At 44.7% G+C, this 22701-nt stretch overlaps 1 protein-coding gene across 1 annotated transcript in view; it reads right to left on the bottom strand.

The window, feature by feature from the left end:
• Window positions 1-22701, bottom strand: part of ACAP3 (ArfGAP with coiled-coil, ankyrin repeat and PH domains 3) — a 71432-nt gene that overhangs the window by 12523 nt on the left and 36208 nt on the right. The window contains exons 5-15 of the mRNA XM_066202878.1: window positions 20295-20353; window positions 18067-18250; window positions 16252-16296; window positions 14955-15050; window positions 13562-13636; window positions 11710-11721; window positions 4262-4374; window positions 4052-4103; window positions 2773-2873; window positions 1664-1775; window positions 623-831 (exon numbers count right to left, since the gene is read on the bottom strand). Of these exons, the coding sequence (XP_066058975.1) occupies window positions 623-831; window positions 1664-1775; window positions 2773-2873; window positions 4052-4103; window positions 4262-4374; window positions 11710-11721; window positions 13562-13636; window positions 14955-15050; window positions 16252-16296; window positions 18067-18250; window positions 20295-20353 (1058 nt within the window). The remainder of the gene's footprint in view (window positions 1-622; window positions 832-1663; window positions 1776-2772; window positions 2874-4051; window positions 4104-4261; window positions 4375-11709; window positions 11722-13561; window positions 13637-14954; window positions 15051-16251; window positions 16297-18066; window positions 18251-20294; window positions 20354-22701) is intronic.

Below are 22701 nucleotides of genomic sequence, written 5' to 3'. Positions count from 1 at the left end.
CAGTGCAGTTCTTAATTCTCTCTCTGTGCAGACGGAGGGGAAGCAGGGGGCGGAACAGAAAACACGCGGGGATGATTCCCGCTGCAATTCCAGCTCCATCACTTTTCCCGGGATCCTGCACTCCATCCCTGGCTGTTTTTCCTGGGAACCTTTTAATCCATCCCCGGCCATTTTCCCTGGGATCCTGCACTCCATCCCTGGCTGTTTTCCAAGGAATCCTGCCCTCCATCCCTAGCCATTTCTCTGGGAATTTCCCCCCAGAATCCTGCACTCCACGCCTGGGATCCTGCCCTCTATCCCTGACCCATTTCTCCCAGGATTTTTCCTCAGAATCCTGCACTCAATCCCTGCCCAATCTCCCTGGGAATCTTTTCAGCATCCCAGCCCATTTCCCTCCGAATCCTGCTCTCCATCCCTGGCTGTTTTCCCTAGAATCCTACATTCCATCCCTGGCCATTTTTCTAGGAATCTTTTAATCCCTCCCTGCCCATTTCCCCCAGAATCCTGCCCTCCAGCCCTGGAATCTCTCCATTTCTCCGGGGATTTTTCCCCGGAATCCTGCCCTCCATCCCTGCCCCGCTTCCCCCAGGATTTCTCCCCAGCTCCCCGCTCCCAGCAGCACCTGTGGATGCCGGAGCACTCGATGCAGAGCAGGATGCCCAGGTTGATGCTGGCCCAGCGCGGGTCGGGCTGCCCACAGTCGCAGCACTGGTCGTTCCCAGGGATGCTCTGCACCCTCTGCAGGATGGTTTCCCCTTTCCCGCCGCGTTCCCGGGAATCCGTGGCCGAGTCGATGCTGCTGGTGGAGGGGGAGGCTGTTCTGTCCAGCCTCTGCAGGGAAAAGCCAAAAAAAAAAATAAAAAATCAGGGTTTTAACACCTCTGACGCGGCTGGAGGGGAGAAAACTCGGCTTGGTTTGATGCCTCGGAGTGGCTCTAAAGGGGGGGGTGATATTTTAGGATTTTAGCTTTCACGTTGTTCATCTATTTGTAACCCTGCTCTTTATTTCGTCCTGAATTTAATCATTGGGAGTTCTTTAGTGCAGAACTCTAGAACTCCACACTGAGTGTGAGCCGCTGCTTTCACGGTTTATTTTCAGACACGACAATTCCTCTCCAGGCCTGGCAATCAAGGACACCTCACTCAGAGGCGCTAAGAAATTTAAATAAAAGCTGGGGAGGAGTAAAGTTGGAGGAAATTCCTTCGCTACCCGAAGCTGCAATTGGTGGATTAATCCCCAATATGCAAATGCACCAAACTTATAAAAGTGTGAAAAAATGATGACCGTCAATTTGGGTGTGGCCTTCCGACTGCCCAAGGTGTTTCTATTGAAGATCTTTAACAAGTCCCCACTTTTATTCTCTTAATCTATTGAAGCCATTAACAAATCCCCAATTTATTCCCTTAATTTCATTAGTCTCTGCTCTGGGCAGCCACTCCAAAAGCCAATGGACCAAACTTATAAAAATGTGAAAAAATCACGAGCAGCAATTTGGGCGTAACCTCCTGACTGGCCAAAGTGTTTCTGTTGAACATCTTTAACAAATCCCCAATTTATTCTCTAAATCTCTGCTCTGGGCGGCCCCTCCAAGGCGTCAGGCAGCTGGAGGGAGCGGGGAATTGTGGATTTTCCCTGGGATTTCCCCTGGAATTTCCCCCTGACCTCGATGTAGTAGCTGTCGGGGCTCTCGCGGTAGGCGGAGGCGATGCTGGCCTGCACCGCCTGGATCCAGGCCTGCCGCAGCTTCTCCGAGTCAGCCTGCAGCATGCAGCTCCTGGGAAACGGGGGGAAAAAAACAGGGAATGGGATGGGGAGAGTCAGGAAACACAGCCCGGGGCTTGGGGGGAGCTCGTTCCGCGTCATCCTCAGCGCAGCGGGGTAAAAAAAAATTCACCCCAAGTGGACGGGATGTTCCCGTTCCAAAGGTTCCAGGGAAAAATTCACCCCACGAGGTTGGGGTGTTCCCACTCCAAAGGCTCCAGGGAAAAATTCATCCTGCGAGGTTGGGATGTTCCCTTTCCAAACTTTCCAGGTAAAAATTCACCCTGTGAGGTTGGGATGTTCCCACTCCAAAGGTTCCAGGGAAAAATTCACCCCGCGAGGTCGGGGTGTTCCCTTTCCAAACTTTCCAGGTAAAAATTCACCCCACGAGGTTGGGATGTTCCCTTTCCAAAGGTTCCAGGGAAAAATTCATCCTGAGAGGTCGGGATGTTCCCTTTCCAAACTTTCCAGGTAAAAATTCACCCCACGAGGTTGGGGTGTTCCCACTCCAAACTTTCCAGGTAAAAGTTAACCCTGCAAGGTTTGCATGTTCCCTTTCCAAATTTTCCAGGTAAAAATTCACCCTGTGAGGTTGGGGTGCTCCCACTCCAAAGGTTCCAGGGAAAAATTCACCCCAAGAGGTTGGGACGCTCCCACTCCAAAGCTTCCAGGCAAAAATTAACCCCACAAGCGTTAATTAACCCGCAAAAATTAACCCCACAAGGGTTAATTGTCCTCTGGACAGCCAGAGGTGTTCCCAACCCAAACCCTCCAGGCAGGTCTGGAAATTGTTTTTAAAAAATTTTACTCTAAAATTGGGCATTACCTATTAACAGAAATAATTAACATCGATATGTATGTCATATCAATAATATAATACATATAATTATACAATCAGATCCAGCTTTATGGTGATGTCCGAGCAACTTCCTGAGGGATTTTTGGTTATCTCCCAGCCAAAATTCAGCAGCCTCCGCTCAAATCCCAGCCCAAAACGAAACAAAACTCACTTGGTGGGGGAGACGACCTCGAAGCAGAACCTCCTCTCGATGTCCTCGCAGGGTTTGACCGTGCAGAGCCTCAGGTCCTCCACCACCACGGTCAGCACGTCCTGGGGGACACATCGAGGGGTTCGGGGGGGGCTTGGAGGGGCTGGGGAACAATTGGGAAACTCCTGCCCAGACCCTCCAAACTCATCCCCAAATCCTACAAACTCCTTTGTGCCCAGACCCTCCGAATTCCGTCCCAAATCCTCCAAAGTCCCTCCCGCCCAAACCCTGCAAAATTCCTCTCAAACCCTCCAAACTCCTGCCCAAACCCTCCGAATTCCGTCCCAAATCCTCCAAAGTCCCTCCCGCCCAAACCCTCCAAAATTCCTCTCAAACCCTCCAAACTCCTGCCCAAACCCTCCGAATTCCGTCCCAAATCCTCCAAAGTCCCTCCCGCCCAAACCCTCCAAAATTCCTCTCAAACCCTCCAAACTCCTGCCCAAACCCTCCGAATTCCGTCCCAAATCCTCCAAAGTCCCTCCTGCCCAAACCCTCCAAAATTCTTCTCAAACCCTCCAAACTCCTGCCCAAACCCTCCGAATTCTGTCCCAAATCCTCCAAAGTCCCTCCCGCCCAAACCCTCCAAAATTCTTCCCAGACCCTCCAAACTTGCTCCTTTCCAAACCCTCCAAATTCCTGCCCAGACCCTCCAAACTCGCTCCTGCCCAAACCCTGCAAAATTCTTCTCAAACTCTCCAAACTCCCTCTTGCCCAAACTCTCCAAATTCCTTCCCAAACCCCTCAAACTCCTGCCCAAGCCCCTCCCAAACCCCTCCAAACTATTATTGAATAAGTAATTACTGAATTATTTAATAAAGAATCGCTTGATAAAGAGTTATTTAATTAATAACTACTGCTTAACCAATGATTGAATCATAATTGGTGAATAAATAATTATAGACTCAGTCGTTACTGAATCAACAATTATTGCATCAATAATTTCTTAATAAGGAATTATCGAATCAATAATCACCGGTGAAATAATATTGAATAGACGATTATCGAATAAAGAACCATTTAATCAATAATTACTTAATAAATAATCAGTTCATCAATAATTCCTGTTTCAATAATTATTCAGTAAGTGTTTGCTGCCCTTTTCCAACCCCCGAGCACGCTCCTGGCCTTTGCTGTCCCCCCCCGACCTAAATCCTCCTCCATCCCCAGCCGGGTTAATGAAGCAGTCGGTTAATTAATTAATTAACCACTTGGTTAATCACCTGGGGCAACCTTCACTGACCTTTAATTTCTTCTGGTAGACGAGCTGGCTGTTCTGGATGGAAAACCATCTCCTGAGGGGGGACAGACACACGGACACACGTCAGGACACGAAAACAGCGGCATTTCCCCGCGAAAAAATCGACATTTTAACTTTGGGATAAATAAACTGAATTAATTAATTAATTAAATGCCGATCAGGTGGGTTTTGAGGAGGCTTTTTTTCCCTCACCTGTTCCATGTTTTGAAGGCGTTGCTGGCCCTCTTGAAGAGGTAACCTTCCATCACCACCCCGTTCGGGGCGTCCACGTTGAACTCCACCTTGGAGTCATCGTAGGAAAAATCCTGGGGGGAAAAAAACAAACCAGACGCACAAATTCAAACTTCGCCAAGATTGCTGGGACCGACCTGGGGCTGGTTTATCAGAACAGCAAAAAGAGAGAAATCTGCCAAAAAAAAAAAAGAAAGAAAGAAAATCCCAAAGTTTGGAGCCGCTGTGCCTTGGTGAGCCACGGATGATCCTCATCCCAGGAAATTTATTCACCCGAGATTTTGTGACAGTTTCCCTGGACATTTTCCCTCCCCCGGCAGCTGAGGAGGAGAAAAGCAGAGGGTTTATTTTAATTATTTGAAATTAATGTTTCTCCCAGGTCAGGCTGAGGTGGGGGATGAAGCAGGGGATGCTTTTCCCCGCCTGGGTGAGGCGACGCCGCTGCTGGCACCCCTCAAGCGATGCCTTGATTTTAATTCTCGCGTTTTTCAGACTCTGTGCTACCCGACAAATCCTTTTCCTGCTGGACACCAAGGACAGCGAAGGAATTTCCCCCGAGTTTGTTCCCCCCCAACTCAGTTTTATTTCAATTTCTCAGGGCCTGAGGCAGGGAGGTGTCCTTGGCCTGGAGAGGAATCGTTCTGTGCCACCAGCGCAAACCCTCTGAGGAATTCAGAGTTCTGCATAAAGGGCGACCAGTTACTCAGTTCAGGATTAAACAGAGGGCAGGATTGCGAATAGATGAAAAATATAAAAAAATGTATCAAAAATATAAAGATGCCTGTAAATATATATAGATTTATAAGCATATAAAATTATAAAAATATATGGAAAGATTTGAAAACGTATAAAAAATAAGTAAAAGTAAATATAAATTAAAATATAAAAATAAATAGAAATAAAAATATATAAATAAATATAGATTAAAAATATGAAAATATAAAATATATAAAATATATAAAAATATAGAAATATAAAAATTATAAAATATAAGAATATAAAAATACAATATATAAAAATATATAAAATATGAAAATATAAAATATATAAAAATATATAAAAATATAGAAATATAGAAATATAAAAATATAAAAATATAAAAAATATAAAAATATAAAAATATAAAAATATAAAAATATACAAATTTATAAAAATATATAAAATATAAAAATATAAAAATATACAATATATAAATATATAAAAATATAAAAATATAAAAATATACAATATATAAAAATATAAAAATATAAAAATATAAAAATATAAAAATATAAAAATATAAAAATATAAAAATATATAGAAATATATAAAAATATATAAAAATAGATAAAATATTTTTAAAATATATAAATGTATATAAATATATAAAATACATAAAAAATATATAAAAAATATATAAAAATACATAAAAATATATAAAGGTATATAGAAGTATATATAATACATATATCATATATAAAGGCATTATATATATAATAGAGAAATCTATCCAATAGATTAAAATTATCAATATATATATAAAACCGATGTCAAAATGTAAGGGCCGAACGCGGCGCTGAGCTGTCCTGGGCCGCCCGCTCCCGGCGCGCGGCGCCTTCGGAGCCGAGTTCCCAGGGCAGAGCCGGCCAGCCCTGGCGTTCCCGCCGGCCGAGCCCAGGGAAGAGCCGGGGGAAGAGCAGCTGCCCCCGCCCTCCTCATCCTCGGCCCCTTTTCCCAGGAGGAATGAGGTCAGGAAAGGCAAACCTCTTCTCCCCACGGCGTCGCGGCCGCGCGGTGGTAACTCGGCTTTTCATCGTCTGAGCGTCTTTGTACGCGCGCTGTGTGTGCAATCGTACTGCGCTACGTGTCAGTAATAACAAACCGTTTATAATATATATATAAATAGAATTTATAATGCAGATAATACAAACAATAGACTGTGTTATATATAATCCATAATAGAGGATATAACGTATATAAATAATATAATAGGGTTTAAATAAATATATAATAGAGTGTATTATATATAATCTATAATAGAGGATATAACGTATATAAATAATATAATAGAGTTTAAATAAATATATAAAAGAGTGTATTATATATAATATATATAACGGGGTATATTATATATAAATAATATAATAGAGTTTAAAGAACTATATAAAAGAGTGTATTATATATAATATATATAACAGAGTATATTATATATAAATAATATAATAGGGTTTAAATAAATATATAAAAGAGTGTATTATATATAATATATATAAGAGTATATTATATATAAATAATATAATAGAGTTTAAATAAATATAAAAAGAGTGTATTATATATAATATATATAACGGGGTATATTATATATAAATAATATAATAGAGTTTAAATAAATATATAATAGAGTGTATTATATATAATATATAACGGGGTATATTATATATAAATAATATAACAGAGTTTAAATAAATATATAATAGAGTGTATTATATATAATCTATAATAGAGGTTATAATATATAAAAATAATATAATAGGGTTTAAATAAATATATAAAAGAGTGTATTATATATAATATATATAACAGGGTATATTATATATAAATAATATAATAGAGTTTAAATAAATATATAATAGAGTGTATTATATATAATATATATAACAGAGTATATTATAAATAATATAATGGAGTTAAAAAATATAAAATGGAGTTTATAATATATATAATGTGTATAACAGAGCATATTATATATATAAATATAATAGAGTTTATATATATATATATATATATAGTTTATAATATATATAATAAAGTATATTAGACATAAATAATAGAGTTTAGAAAGGTGATAAATGTATTTTCTAATTGTAACAGAGTGTTAACAGTAAAAAGACTGGGGGTTTTCTTGTGTTTTTTTTCCCCTTTTTTCCTCTTTGTAACGTCTAAACTGACCAAACCAAAAAAAACCACAAAAAAAGAGGATCCTCCCGCATTCCTGAAATTGGTAAGACGGAAACAGCCGTGAAACAAACGCTGCAGGAGGGGATCCATCGATCTGATTTCTGATTCTTTACTCGGAAAGATCACCAGGCCCCAACGAGAACTTGACAATGAAAAATAAAACGTTGATTTGGTACAACGGAGCAAGTTTCGAAGGAAGGGAGGGCCGAAAACCAAAAGGACATCTGGACTCAAAGGAATATTGGGGAAAAAAAAAAAAAAAGCAGCTGTAAAAGGTTAATCCATAAAAACACGGATTTTTGACGGAGCGAGCGTGCTTTTCCGGTCAGGCACCCTCGGGTTTTCTATCTCCTAAATTGTCCATTTTTATTTTTAATGAAACTTATAATGTTTTCTAGGAGAGCGAAACTCGTTTTTTCACAACAACAAATATTCCAAAGCTTCCCAAGCCCCTTCAAATGCCATTCCCAGCTCGGGGAATCAGCCCCTGGAGATGTGGTGTTGCCTGGAAACCGGAGCTCAGCTCTCCTTAAAACGAGTTATTTCCACCAAAAGTGCCTGGGAGGTGTCAGGGTAAGAATAACACGGAGCGCATCACAAACCCTTTGATTCCCGGTTTTCCTCACTCACAATCCCTTTGATTCCCGGTTTTCCTCACTCACAAACCTTTGATTCCCGTTTTTCCCCACTCACAAACCTTTGATTCCCGGTTTTCCTCACTCACAAACCTTTGATTCCCGGTTTTCCCCACTCACAAACCTTTGATTCCCGGTTTTCCTCACTCACAAACCCTTTGATTCCCGGTTTTCCTCACTCACAAACCTTTGATTCCCGGTTTTCCCCACTCACAAACCCTTTGATTCCCGGTTTTCCTCACTCACAATCCCTTTGATTCCCGGTTTTCCTCACTCACAAACCTTTGATTCCCGGTTTTCCTCACTCACAAACCTTTGATTCCCGGTTTTCCTCACTCACAAACCCTTTGATTCCCGGTTTTCCTCACTCACAATCCCTTTGATTCCCGGTTTTCCTCACTCACAATCCCTTTGATTCCCGGTTTTCCTCACTCACAAACCTTTTATTCCCAGTTTTCCCCACTCACAAACCCTTTTCATTCCTGGTTTTCCCCAGTTTGTATCCCAGTTTTCCCTTCTCACAAATCCTTTTCTATCCCAGTTTTCCCCACTCACAAACCCTTTGGATCCCTGGTTCTCCCCAATTTGATTCCCAGTTTTCCCCACTCACAAACCCTTTTCCATCCCACTTTTCCCAGTGCTTTCGGCTCACCCCAAAACCATCCTCCCTTCCCAAAAACCCCCCCAAATCTCCTTATTTTTCGTTTTTTTTTTCCTTACCAGGAGATATTCCAACCTGCCGAAAATCTTCATGCTGCCGGCTGGGAAGGAGGGAGGGAAGGAAGGAGGAGAATTTTCTGCCGCTGCTTTTCCGCGTCCTCTCTCCCTCCTCCCAGAGCAGCATCCCCGTGGGCTGGCACACGAGGAGGGACTTGGGATTTTTATTCTTTTTTTTTGCATCCCGGATTTTTTTTTTTTCCCCTTTTTTACTCCTCCTCCTCTTTTTTTTTTTTTTCCCTTTCTGGGAAGTTCTGGCACCGAGCAAAGGATGCTTGGTGGCCTTTGGGGACCACCTGCTTGTCCCGGGCCTCCTGTTTGAGCGGCAATCAGCTGGGAGCTGCGTTAATTATCATAATTAGCGTCCAGCTGGCGGGGAAGGGGAGGGGAGCGGGATTCGATCCCAGGGACACAACAGAGCCCGGCTTGTGAGCCCGGCCCGGACCCTGGAGCAGAGCCAGGCTTTGGGCGCTAAGCCCAGCCTAAACCAGGGATCAGCGGGAACCAGTTCCAGAAATCCCAGAAATCCCAGCAATTCCAGACCCAGGAACCGGTGGGAACCAATTCCAGAAATCCCAGAAATCCCAGAAATTCCAGCCCCAGGAATCAGTGGGAACCAATTCCAGCAATCCCAGCCCCAGGAATCAGTGGGAACCAATTCCAGCAATCCCAGAAATCCCAGAAATTCCAGCCCCAGGAATCAGTGGGAACCAATTCCAGCAATCCCAGCCCCAGGAATCAGTGGGAACCAATTCCAGAAATCCCAGAAATCCCAGAAATCCCAGCCCCAGGAATCAGTGGGAACCAATTCCAGCAATCCCAGCCCCAGGAATCAGTGGGAACCAATTCCAGAAATCCCAGAAATTCCAGAAATTCCAGAAATCCCAGAAATCCCAGCCCCAGGAATCAGTGGGAATCAATTCCAGAAATCCCAGCCCCAGGAATCAGTGGGAACCAATTCCAGAAATCCCAGAAATCCCAGAAATTCCAGAAATCCCAGCCCCAGGAACCAGTGGGAACCAATTCCAGCAATCCCAGCCCCAGGAATCAGTGGGAACCAATTCCAGAAATCCCAGAAATTCCAGAAATTCCAGAAATCCCAGCCCCAGGAATCAGTGGGAACCAATTCCAGAAATCCCAGATATTCCAGAAATTCCAGAAATCCCAGCCCCAGGAATCAGTGGGAACCAATTCCAGCAATTCGAGCAATTCCAACCCCAGGAACCAGTGGGAACCGATTCCAAAAATCTCAGAAATTCCAGCAATTCCAGAAATCCCAGCTCCAGGAATCAGTGAGCACCAATTCCAGAAATCCCAGAAATCCCCGCAATTCCAGCCCCAGCGAGCTCTGCCCTGGCTCCCCACACTCAATTCCCAAACTCCTCCACGCTGGGAATGGCTGCGAGGCTGGGAAGGAGATTTTGGAGAGCCCTGTGTGGCTAAAACCACGGAATTCAAGTTGGGAAAGCGCTCCAGGATCATGAATTCCAGCCCTGCCGTGGTCACCACCAAACCATCCCCCCAGGCTCACATCCACACGGTTTTTGGGACACTCCAGGGATGGGAATTCCAACACCTGAGCACCTTCCCAGTGAGGAATTTTTCCCTAATTCCCAATCCACCCCGGAGGGAATTTCCCAAATCCCTTTGGATGAACTCATCACTCCTGGGGTCACCGATGGATTCTCCTCTCCGTCATGAGCTCATCCCTGCCCGGGGAATGTCAGATCCCAAATTCCCATTTCACTGCTGGGGTTTTATATCCTGATCAATCCTGAGGATTTAATTGCTCCTCATCCTGCCTGGAACCTTCTGGTCCAGAGTGAAAATTCCACCCCGGAGGGAATTTCCCAAATTTCCCAAATCCCTTTGGATGAACTCATCACTCCTGGGGTCACCGATGAATTCTCCTCTCCGTCACGAGCTCATCCCTGCCCCGGGAATGTCAGATCCCAAATTCCCATTTCGCTGCTGGTGAATTTATCACTCAAACCGCTCAGATCCCATCTGAGGGCAATTATTGATCCCGGGGATGTTGATTTGTGTCCATGAAATATTGAGCGGGTCGATCCACCAAAGCCCAGCGCCTCAAATCTCCGGGCGCCAAAAGAAAAACCTTCAGCCAAGGCTTGTTGGCACTCCCACAAACCACAAGTGATCATCGCTCAAAGAACGAAAAAATCGGATTTCAGAGCCACGAAGAATGAAAAATCGGGTTTTGGAACCACGAGTGACAGTCAAAGAATTAAAAATGAGATTTTAGAACCGCGAATGATCATCACACAAAGGAATTGAAGTCGGGTTTTAGAGCCACAAATCACAAAAAGAATTAAAATCGGGTTTCAGAACCACAAATCATAAAAAGAATAAAAATCGGATTTTAGAACCAAAAATCACAAAAGAATAAAAATCGGGTTTTAGAACCACAAATCACAAAAGGATAAAAATCAGATTTTTGAACCACAAATCACAAAAATAATTAAAATTCGGATTTTAGAACCACAAATGACAAAAACAATAAAAATCAGATTTTAGAGCCACAAATGATCATCACACAAATAAATAAAAATCAGATTTTAGAACCACAAATAACACAAAGAATAAAAATCGGATTTTAGAGCCACAAATCACAAAAAGAATAAAAATCGGATTTTAGAACCAAAAATCACAAAAGGAATTAAAAATCGGATTTTAGAACCACAAATCACAAAAGGATAAAAATCGGATTTTAGAGCCACGAATGATCATCAAACAAAGAATTAAAAATCAGATTTTAGAACCACAAAGAATTAAAAATCAGATTTTAGGGCCGTAAGTGAGCGTCACACAAAGAATAAAAATCAGATTTTAGAGCCACAAATAACACAAAGAAATAAAAATCAGATTTTAAAGCCACAAGTGAGCGTCACACAAAGAATAAAAAATCAGATTTTAGAGCCACAAATAACACAAAGAATTAAAAATCCGATTTTTACACCTTTTCCCGAGGCCGAAACCAAACTGGGCTTCCCAACAACAGCTTCCCCGAGGTTTCTTGGTGTCGCTTCCCGAAAAGCCCCAGGATCTGTTAATTCTGAGGGATAAAAATGCCGGGGAAAGGGAATTCGGGCGGGTACTCACCTGCAGGAGGGTCTGCAGGGCCGGCCGGAGAGGCAGGGAGGAAAGGAGAGAGAAAAAATCAAATTAATTCGGCGTCTCTGCGGCTTCCAGGGCTGCCAAGGGTGGGGGATCCGAGAGGGCTCCGCTTGGAAAAACTCTGTTCAAACCAGGGCTGCGGAGGGAAGTTAATGCGTCCAGCAGAGAGAGGCGGAAAACACCCAGAAAAACCAGGAAAAGCCTGAATTGCTGGAGCTGGAGCTGCTGGGGACTCAGGAACACCCAGAAAAATCAGGAAAATCCTGAATTGCTGGAGCTGGAGCTGCCAGGGACTCGGGGACCTCCAGAAAAATCAGGAAAATCCTGAATTTCTGGAGCTGGAGCCGCCAGGGACTCGGGGACCTCCAGAAAAATCAGGAAAATCCTGAATTTCTGGAGCTGGAGCCGCCAGGGACTCGGGGACGTCCAGAAAAATCAGGAAAATCCTGAATTTCTGGAGCTGGAGCTGCCAGGGACTCGGGGACCTCCAGAAAAACCAGGAAAATCCTGAATTTCTGGAGCTGGAGCCGCCAGGGACTCGGGGACGTCCAGAAAAATCAGGAAAATCCTGAATTTCTGGAGCTGGAGCCGCCAGGGACTCGGGGACGTCCAGAAAAATCAGGAAAATCCTGAATTTCTGGAGCTGGAGCTGCCAGGGACTTGGGGATGTCCAGAAAAACCAGGAAAATCCTGAATTTCTGGAGATGGAGCCGCCAGGGACTCGGGGACGTCCAGAAAAACCAGGAAAATCCTGAATTGCTGGAGCTGGAGCTGCCAGGGACTCAGGGACGTCCAGAAAAACCAGGAAAATGCTGGATTCGAGGTTCCAGCAGCCACAGGGCTCTTGGGGACACCCAGAAAAATCAGGAAAATCCAGGATTTCTAGAGCTGGAGCTGCCGGGGACTCAGGAACACCCAGAAAAATCAGGAAAATCCAGGATTTCTGGAGCTGGAGCCGCCAGGGACTCGGGGACGTCCAGAAAAACCAGGAAAATCCAGAATTTCTGGAGCTGGAGCTGCCAGGGACTCGGGGACGTCCAGAAAAACCAGGAAAATCCTGAATTTCTGGAGCTGGAGCTGCCAGGGACTCGGGGACGTCCAGAAAAATCAGGAAAATCCTGAATTTCTGGAGCTGGAGCTGCCAAGGGACTCGGGGACGTCCAGAAAAACCAGGAAAATCCTGAATTTCTGGAGCTGGAGCTGCCAGGGACTCGGGGACGTCCAGAAAAACCAGGAAAATCCTGAATTTCTGGAGCTGGAGCTGCCAGGGACTCGGGGACGTCCAGAAAAACCAGGAAAATCCTGAATTTCTGGAGCTGGAGCTGCCAAGAGCCACGAGGGACTTGTGGATGTCCAGAAAACTCAGGAAAATCCTGAATTGGAACAAGCAGGAGCTGCCAGGGACTCGGGAAGACCCAGGAAAATCAGGAAAATGCTGGATTCGAGGTTCCAGCAGCCACAGGGCTCTTGGGGACACCCAGAAAAATCAGGAAAATCCAGGATTTCTAGAGCTGGAGCTGCCAGGGACTCAGGAACACCCAGAAAAATCAGGAAAATCCAGGATTTCTGGAGCTGGAGCTGCTGGGGACTCAGGAACACCCAGAAAAATCAGGAAAATCCTGAATTTCTGGAGCTGGAGCTGCTGGGGACTCAGGAACACCCAGAAAAATCAGGAAAATCCTGAATTTCTGGAGCTGGAGCTGCTGGGGACTCAGGAACACCCAGAAAAATCAGGAAAATCCTGAATTTCTGGAGCTGGAGCTGCCGGGGACTCAGGAACACCCAGAAAAATCAGGAAAATCCAGATTTTCTGGAGCTGGAGCTGCCGGGGACTCACCCTCTGCTGGATCAGGGCGTGCTTGTGCTCCATCTCCCGCTTCTCCACGGCTGAGTCGATCACCAGCTGGTCCAGCTGAGGGGAAAAAGGGTGGAAAGGTCGGGACGGGGACGGAGGAGACTCGTGTGGGGTGGGAGCAGGGAGCGCAGCGTCAGGGACACACAGAAAGAGGGGAAACGGACGGGAAAAGGGGGAAAGGGGGGAAAAAGAGGAAAAAGGAGGAAAAGAAAAGGCAAAACGAGCCTCTGCCCCGTCCCTCCATCCCGCCGCTGTCCCCTGTCCCCATGTCCCCATCCCTCCGTCCCGTCCCTGTCCCCTGTCCCTCCACCCTGTCTCTCTCCCCTGTCCCCGTCCCTGTCCCTCCATCCTGTCCCTGTCCCGTCCCCATCCCTGTTTCCTGTCCTTGTCCCTCCATCCCATCCCTGTCCCATGTCCCTGTCCCCCTGTCCCCGTGTCCCCGTGTCCCCCCGTCCCCCCGTCCCCGTGTCCCCCTGTCCCCCCGTCCCCCTGTCCCCGTGTCCCGGTCCCCATGTCCCTGTCCCCGTGTGCCCCCTGTCCCCCGTCCCCCCCGTCCCCATGTCCCCCTGTCCCCGTGTCCCCCTGTCCCCCGTCCCCGTGTCCTCGTGTCCCCCTGTCCCCGTCCCCGTGTCCCCGTGTCCCCGTGTCCCTGTCCCCGTGTCCCTGTCCCCTGTCCCCGTGTCCCCGTGTCCCCCTGTCCCTGTCCCCCTGTCCCCCTCTCCCGTGTCCCCGTCCCCGTGTCCCCCTGTCCCTGTCCCCGTGTCCCTGTCCCCGTGTCCCGTGTCCCTCTGTCCCTGTCCCCGTGTCCCCTGTCCCCCTGTCCCCGTGTCCCGTGTCCCTCTGTCCCTGTCCCCGTGTCCCCTGTCCCCGTGTCCCCCTGTCCCCATGTCCCCCCCGTCCCCGTGTCCCTGTGTCCCCCTGTCCCCGTCCCCGTGTCCCCGTGTCCCCGTGTCCCCCTGTCCCCGTGTCCCTGTCCCCGTGTCCCTGTCCCCTGTCCCCGTGTCCCCGTGTCCCCCTGTCCCTGTCCCCCTCTCCCGTGTCCCTGTCCCTGTCCCCGTGTCCCCCTGTCCCTGTCCCCGTGTCCCTGTCCCCGTGTACCCCCGTCCCCATGTCCCCCCGTCCCCCTGTCCCTGTCCCCCGTCCCCCTGTCCCCCTGTCCCCGTCCCCGTGTCCCCGTCCCCGTGTCCCCGTGTCCCCGTGTCCCTGTCCCCCTCTCCCGTGTCCCTGTCCCCCTGTCCCCTGTCCCTGTCCCGTGTCCCCGTGTCCCTGTCCCCCTGTCCCCGTGTCCCTGTCCCCGTGTCCCTGTCCCCCTCTCCCGTGTCCCTGTCCCCCTGTCCCCTGTCCCTGTCCCCGTGTCCCCGTGTCCCCTCCTCACCTCCGTGGCCAGTTTTTTCATGTACGGCTCCAGCTGGAGCAGCAGGTTGTGGCCCTGCTGGAAGAAGGTGAACTGGGCGTGCATGAAGGACAACATCTGGGGAGAGAACAGCTGGGTCAGGGCCGCGGGGGGGCGCTCGTCCCTTCAGCCCCTTTCTCCCGGGAAAAAACCGCTCCCGTCCTTTCCTTTGGATCATTTTCTCCCCCCAGAAATTTATCCTTCTTCTCCTTCTTTCCTCTTTGGGCACCAGAAATCCTGGGGCAGGGTAAAAAACTCAAATCTCCTTTTCCCCACCAAAAAAAAAAAGGTTTTTTTTTTAAAAAAAACTTTATTGTATTTATTTATTTATATTTTTAGACATATTCACTCTTTTTTAAAATTTTATTTTAATTTATTTTTTTACTTTCCCCAAGAAATTTATCCTTCTTCTCCTTCTTTCCTCTTTGGGCACCAGAAATCCTGGGGCTGAGTAAAAAACTCAAATCTCTTTTTCCCCACCAAAAAAAAAGTTGGTTTTTTAAAAATTTTATTATATTTATTTATTTATATTTTTATACATATTTACTCTTTTTTAGTTTTTATTTTAATTTATTTTTTACTTTCCCCAAGCAATTTATCCTCCTTCTCCTTCTCTCCACTTCGCCGTGGGCACCAGAAATCCTGGGGCAGGGTAAAAAACTCAAATCTCTTTTTCCCCACCAAAAAAAAAGGGGTTTTTTTTAAAAAAACTTTATTATATTTATTTATTTATATTTTTATATATATTTACTTTTTTTAAAAATTATTTTCCTTTATTTTTGACTTTCCCCAAGCAATTCATCCCTTTTCTCCTCCCTTCCACTTTGCTGCGGGCACAAACTTTCCTTTTCAAAGTAAAAAAAACCCCTCAAATCTCTTTTTCTCCACCAAAAAAAAAAGGTTTTTTTAAATTAAATATATGTACTTTTATTATTATTATTTATTTCCTTTTACTTTATTCTTCTCCTCCCTTCCACTTTGCTGCGGGCACAAACAGAGTAAAAACCCTCAAATCTCTTTTTCCCAACTCAAAGAAAAGGTTTTTAATTTTTTCAAACTTTATTTATTTATCTATAATTTTTTATTTATTTATTTATTAAATTTTACTTTATTTTTTTTTTACTTTCCCCCCAAAAACAAGCACTTCACTTTTCTCCTCCCTCCCACTTTGCTGTGAGCTCAGAGAAGGAAAACCAACACCCTACACCCTGAAAAACCCCCAAAAATCTGAATTTTCTCCCAGAGGAGCATCCAGGGCTCCTTTTCCTCCTCCTCTTACCGCATCCAGGATCTCGAATTTCTTCTTGGCCTGCAGCACATTGATCTGTGGAGGGAAAAAAAAAAAAAAAATTCCAAATATTCCTCTCAGAACCGGCAGCAAATCCACTGGAAAAATCCCCTCCCCCCCAAATCAACCCCAAAATATTCCCGGAGAATTCCAGCGGGAAAGTTTCCGTCAGGTGGGGTTGGGGTGACTTCCAGGTGGGATTAAAAAAACGTGGAATAAATGTGGAGAAGGCGGATTTTTTTTTATCCCCCCACCTGGGTTGGTTCAATTCAACGCCGGAGGAATTGTTCTTTATTTCTTTCTTTAATTGAGATCAAATAATGAACATTTCACGTCGGGCTGCCGGTAAAGCCAGAGTGGGGGCTGCTCACTGTGGCCCAGAAAATCCCGTTTTTCTGCGATTTTTGGGGACAAAATCCCCAAAATGATCACTTGTATCAGCTGCGGGCTGGTGGGACTGATCCCTGCTTGGGAGCTGCTCCTCTTGGCTCAGAAAATCCCATTTTTCTGCGATTTTTGGGGACAAAATCCCTAAAATGATCACTTTTATCAGCTCAGGGTCAGAATATTCCATTTTTCTGTGATTTCTGGGGACAAAATACCTAAAATTATGAGTTTTATCATCTGCAGGCTGCTGATAATGCCAAGGCTGATCTCTGGGTGCGAGCTCCTTGTCGTGACTCGGAATATTCCATTAATCTGTGATATTTTACGGAGAAAAATCCCTAAAATTATCAGTTTTATCAGCTCAGGGTCAGAAAATCCCATTTTTCTGTAATTTTTTAGGGACAAAATCCCTAAAACGATCAGTTCTATCAGCTCAGGCTCAGAAAATCCCACTTTTCTGTAATTTTTTAAGGACAAAATCCCTAAAACGATCAGTTCTATCAGCTCAGGCTCAGAATATTCCATTTTTTCCTCCTCATGGCTCAGAAAATCCCACTTTTCTGTAATTTTTTAGGGACAAAACCCCTAAAACGATCAATTCTATCAGCTCAGGCTCAGAATATTCCGTTTTTCTGTAATTTTTTAGGGACAAAACCCCTAAAATGATCAGTTCTATCAGCTCAGGCTCAGAAAATCCCATTTTCCCCTCCTCATGGCTCAGAATATTCCATTTCTCTGTAATTTTTTAGGGACAAACTCCCTAAAACGATCAGTTCTATCAGCTGCAGGCTCAGAATATTCCATTTTTTCCCCCTCATGGCTCAGAATATTCAATTTTTTCTGTAATTTTTTATTGACAAAATCCCTAAAACGATCAGTTCTATCAGCTGCAGGCTCAGAATATTCCATTTTTTCCTCCTCATGGCTCAGAATATTCAATTTTTTCTGTAACTTTTTATTGACAAACTCCCTAAAACGATCAGTTCTATCAGCTCAGGCTCAGAATATTCCATTTTTCTGTAACTTTTTAGGGACAAAATCCCTAAAACGATCAGTTCTATCAGCTCAGGCTCAGAAAATCCCACTTTTCTGTAATTTTTTAAGGACAAAATCCCTAAAACGATCAGTTCTATCAGCTCAGGCTCAGAATATTCCATTTTTCTGTAACTTTTTAGGGACAAACTCCCTAAAACGATCAGTTCTATCAGCTCAGGCTCAGAATATTCCATTTTTCTGTAACTTTTTAGGGACAAAATCCCTAAAACGATCAGTTCTATCAGCTCAGGCTCAGAAAATCCCATTTTTCTGTAACTTTTTATTGACAAACTCCCTAAAACGATCAGTTCTATCAGCTCAGGCTCAGAAAATCCCTTTTTCTGTAATTTTTTGGGACCAAACCCCCCAGATTTCCCCGCTGACCTGCAGCACGTAGTCCAGGGCCAGGTGCCGGAAGCATTTCCTGGTGATGCTCAGGGTGCCCGTGGCCTCCTCCACCTCGTGGGGCTTGTGGCGCGGGGCCTGGGCGTTCTTCACCAGCGAGATCTCCATGTCCTCCCGCACCTTGTCAAACTGCTTCTTGGTCTCCTTGAACTTCCTCACGTCGCTGCCGGGCACAGAAATCGGGGGGGAATGGGGTTAGGATGGGGAGAAATTGCGTTAAAATGGGGAGAAATTGGGTTAAAATGGGGAGAAATGGGGTTAGAAGGGGAGAAAATGGGGAGAAATGGGGAGAAATCAGGAGAATTGGGGAGAAATTGGGTTAAAATGGGGAGAAATTGGGTTAAAATGGGGAGAAATTGGGTTAAAATGGGGAGAAATTGGGTTAAAATGGGGAGAAATGGGGTTAGAAGGGGAGAAAATAGGGAGAAATCAGGAGAATTGGGGAGGAATTGGGTTAAAATGGGGAGAAATTGGGTTAAAATGGGGAGAAATTGGGTTAAAATGGGGAGAAATTGGGTTAAAATGGGGAGAAATGGGGTTAGAATGGGATAAAATGGGGAGAAATCAGAAGAATTGGGGAGAAATTGGGTTAAAATGGGGAGAAATTGGGTTAAAACGGGGAGAAATTTGGAGAAATGGGGAGGAATTGGGAGATATTGGGTTAAAATGGGGAGAGATGGGGTTAAAATGGGGAGAAATTGGGTTGAAATGGGGTTAGAATGGGATAAAATGGGGAGAAATCAGAAGAATTGGGGAGAAATCAGGAGAATTGGGGAGGAATTGGGTTAAAATGGGGAGAAATTGGATTAAAATGGGGAGAAATGGGGTTAAAACGGAGAGAAATTTGGAGAAATGGGGAGGAATCGGGAGATATTGGGTTAAAATGGGGAGAAATGGAGTTAGAAGAGGAGAAAATGGGGAGAAATCAGGAGAATTGGGGAGGAATTGGGTTAAAATGGGGTTAGAATGGGATAAAATGGGGAGAAATGGGGTTAAAATGGGGAGAAATCAGGAGAATTGGGGAGGAATCGGGAGATATTGGGTTAAAATGGGGAGAAATGGGGTTATAAGGGGAGAAAATGGGGAGAAATGGGGAGAAATCAGGAGAATTGGGGAGGAATTGGGTTAAATCGGGAGAAATTGGGTTGAAATGGGGTTAGAATGGGATAAAATGGGGAGAAATGGGGTTAAAATGGGGAGAAAGGAGAATTGGGGAGGAATTGGGTTGAAATGGGGAGAAATTGCATTAAAACGGGGAGAAATTTGAAGAAATGGGGAGGAATCAGGAGATATTGGGTTAAAATGGGGAGAAATGGGGTTAAAATGGGGAGAAATGGGGTTAAAATGGGGTTAGAATGGGATAAATGGGGAGAAATCAGAAGAATCGGGGAGAAATCAGGAGAATTGGGGAGAAATGGGGTTAAAATGGGGAGAAATTGGGAGAAATTTGGAGATTTGGGGAGGAAACGGGGAGAATTGGGGAGTAATGGGGAGGAATTGGGTTAAAATGGGGTGAAGTTGGGAGATATTGGGTTGAAATGGGGGGGAATGGGGGGAAATTGGGGAGAAATGGGGAGGAATTGGGTTAAAATGGGGTGAAGTTGGGAGATATTGGGTTGAAATGGGGGGGAATGGGGGGAAATTGGGGAGAAATGGGGAGATTTTGGGTTAAAATGGGTTAAAATGGGGAGATTTTGGGTTAAAATGGGTTAAAATGGAGAGAATTGGGTTAAAATGGGGAGAAATGAGGAGAAATTTGGATAATGGGGGAGAAAATGGGGAGAAATGGGGGAGAAATGGGGAGATATTGGGTTAAAATGGAGAGAATTGGGTTAAAATGGAGAGAAATGAGGAGAAATTTGGATAATTGGGGAGAAAATGGGGAGAAATGGGGGGAGAAATCAGGTTTAGGAAGGTGAGAATCAAGTGTGGATGCCAGCAGGACTCCAGCTTCCATCAAATCTTCCTTTAGAGTTGGTATGGAAAGAGATTTTTATTTTATTATCATCATTTTACTATTTTTTTAAATTCTCTTTTGGTTTATTTTCTGATTTTTGGAGGGGTTTATTTCACTATTTTTACACGCTGCCCCTCAAAGCCCCAGCGTCAAACTGCTTCTTGGGCTCCTCCACCTTCCACAGGTGGAAACGGGAAGCTCAGGGAGCCGAGAAACCAAAAAGGAAAAGAGAAATCCCCGAAAAACTCACTCCTTGACAAAATTGTGCAGCTGCTGCCGGACCGACCTCTGCGCCTGGTCAAACAGGATCTGGAAGAGAGGAAAGAGAGGGAGGGGAAAAAAAAAATCAATTATTTTGAAAAAGGCGGGGGGGAAAAACCCCAGTTCTTTTGAAGAGGGGAAAAAAATCGATTCTTTTGGGAAAGGGGGAAAAAACCAATTATTTTGAAGAAGGGGGAAAATACAAATTCTTTTGAAAAAGGAAAAAAATTATCAATTATTTTGAAGAAGGGAAAAATATCAATTATTTTCAAGAAGGGGGAAATATCAATTATTTACAAGAAGGGGGAAAACCCCAATTATTTGGGAAAGGGGGAGGAAAAATCAATTATTTTGAAGAAGGGGGAAAGTATCAATTCTTTTGCACCACGGAGTCAGAAAATTCACGAGAGCTCTTGAAGAATTTCAGTGTGTGAGGGACTCCAAAACCTCCCGGGCTCCGCGGGATTTACTGTCAGAATAAATTTTACCTGTCAGAATAAATAACAACTTCTCCCCACGGCTGCAGAATTCCCAGGAGCAAAATTCCTGCAGAATTCCCCCTGCAGAATTCTGATCCTGCAGCATTCCCAGGTTCAGAATTCCTGCAGAATTCCCAGGAGCAGAATTCCTCATCCAGGGCTCTGAACCTGCAGCATTCCCAGGTGTAGAATTCCTGCAGAATTCCTCGTGCAGGGCTGTGATCCTGCGGAATTCCCGCAGAATTCCACACCCAGGAGCAGTTCCCTTCCCATCCCTGCTGCCAGGGCTCAATCCCGAATTCCCGGTTTGGTCGTGTCAATCCCATCCCGAATTCCCGATCTGACAGTGCCAATCCCATCCCGAATTCCTGGTTTTCAATCCCATCCCAAATTCCTGGTTTTCAATCCCATCCCGAATTCCCGGTTTTCAATCCCATCCCGAATTCCCGGTTTTTCCAGAGGAGGGCACTGGATCCCCAGCGCTGCATCCCAGGAAAGAGGGAAGAGGCCAAGCCACGCTGAGAGCCCCAGAGCTGCCAGCAGGAAAAATCCGGGAATTCCTGCCTGGAATTCCTGCCTGGAATCAGGAATTCCGCGATTCCAGCAGGAGAAATGCTGGAATTCCTGCCTGGAACGTTCCTGGAATGTGCCTGGAATCGGGAGCTCGGCAATTCCAGCAGGAGAAATCCTGGAATTAATTCCTGCCTGGAATTCCTGCAGGAATCAGGAGCTCCGCGATTCCAGCAGGAAAAACCCTGGAAATCCTGCCTAGAATGTGCCTAGAATCAGGAATTCCGCGATTCCCGCGGGAGAAATCCTGGAATTCCTGCTGGAATCGGGAATTCCGCGATTCCTGCAGGAGAAATCCTGGAATTCCTGCTGGAATCGGGAATTTCCGCGATTCCAGCAGGAGAAATCCTGGAATTCCTGCTGGAATGGGAGCTCGGCGATGCCAGCAGAGGTCAGCACAGGATCGCCAGGAAATTCCTCCTCCTCCTGACCAGAAACACCTCGGGACGCTCCCAGGACGGGTTTTTTTTATTCCCTGGATCAGCTCATGGGATGGGACAGGAATTTTTTCCTGGATCGGTTCAGTGGGATGGGACAGGAATTTTTAAATATTTATATTTATATATTTTCCACGGATGTATTTATATATTTGCATCTATTCGCATTTTTAGATGTATTTGTATGTGGATATATTTATATTTATATTTATATTTATATTTATATTTATATTTATATTTATATTTATATTTATATTTATATTTATATTTATATTTATATTTATATTTATATTTATATTTATATTTACTTCTATTTCGATTCCCTTATATTTATATGATTTCTCTGTGTGCGTTTATATATTTGTATACATTTGTATTTATATATGGGGGGGTTTTATATCTATAACTATATATTTGTAGTTATAATTACTTATATTTATTTATATTTTATTTATATTTATTTTATATTTGTCCCCCTTGAGACGCTGGCAGGGACTGGCTGCAGCTTTTCCTGCAGCTTTTCCTGCAGCAGTTCCGGTGCATTTCAGACCCTGATGGGCTCTGACAAAAGTGGGTCAGGCACAGCTGCAGCTCCTGCACTCAGAAACAACTTGTGCGTTGTGGCAGGTGAAGGGATCGGAAATGGAAAGAATAATAAAAAAAAAAGAATTATAAAGGGAAAGAAAAGGAAAAGGAAAGGAAAAAAGGAAGAAAAGGAGAAAAAAAAGGGGGAAAAGGGGGGGGAAAAAGGAGGAAAAAGGGGAAAAAGGAGAAATAAAGGGAAAAAAGGAGAAAAGGGGGGAGGGAGAGGAGAAAAAAAGGAGAAAAAAGGGGGGAAAGAGGAGGGGAAAAAAAGGGGGGAAAAGGAGAAAAAAAGGGAAAAAGGGGGGAAAATAGGAGAAAAAAGGGG

Source organism: Chamaea fasciata, unplaced genomic scaffold (assembly GCF_029207755.1).
Source record: "Chamaea fasciata isolate MVZ Bird 193981 ecotype frontalis unplaced genomic scaffold, bChaFas1.0.hap1 SCAF_23, whole genome shotgun sequence".
Taxonomy (NCBI): Eukaryota; Metazoa; Chordata; class Aves; order Passeriformes; family Sylviidae; genus Chamaea; species Chamaea fasciata.
The sequence above is the reverse complement of the archived record's forward strand: the minus strand, read 5'-3'. Positions and strand labels throughout refer to the sequence as shown.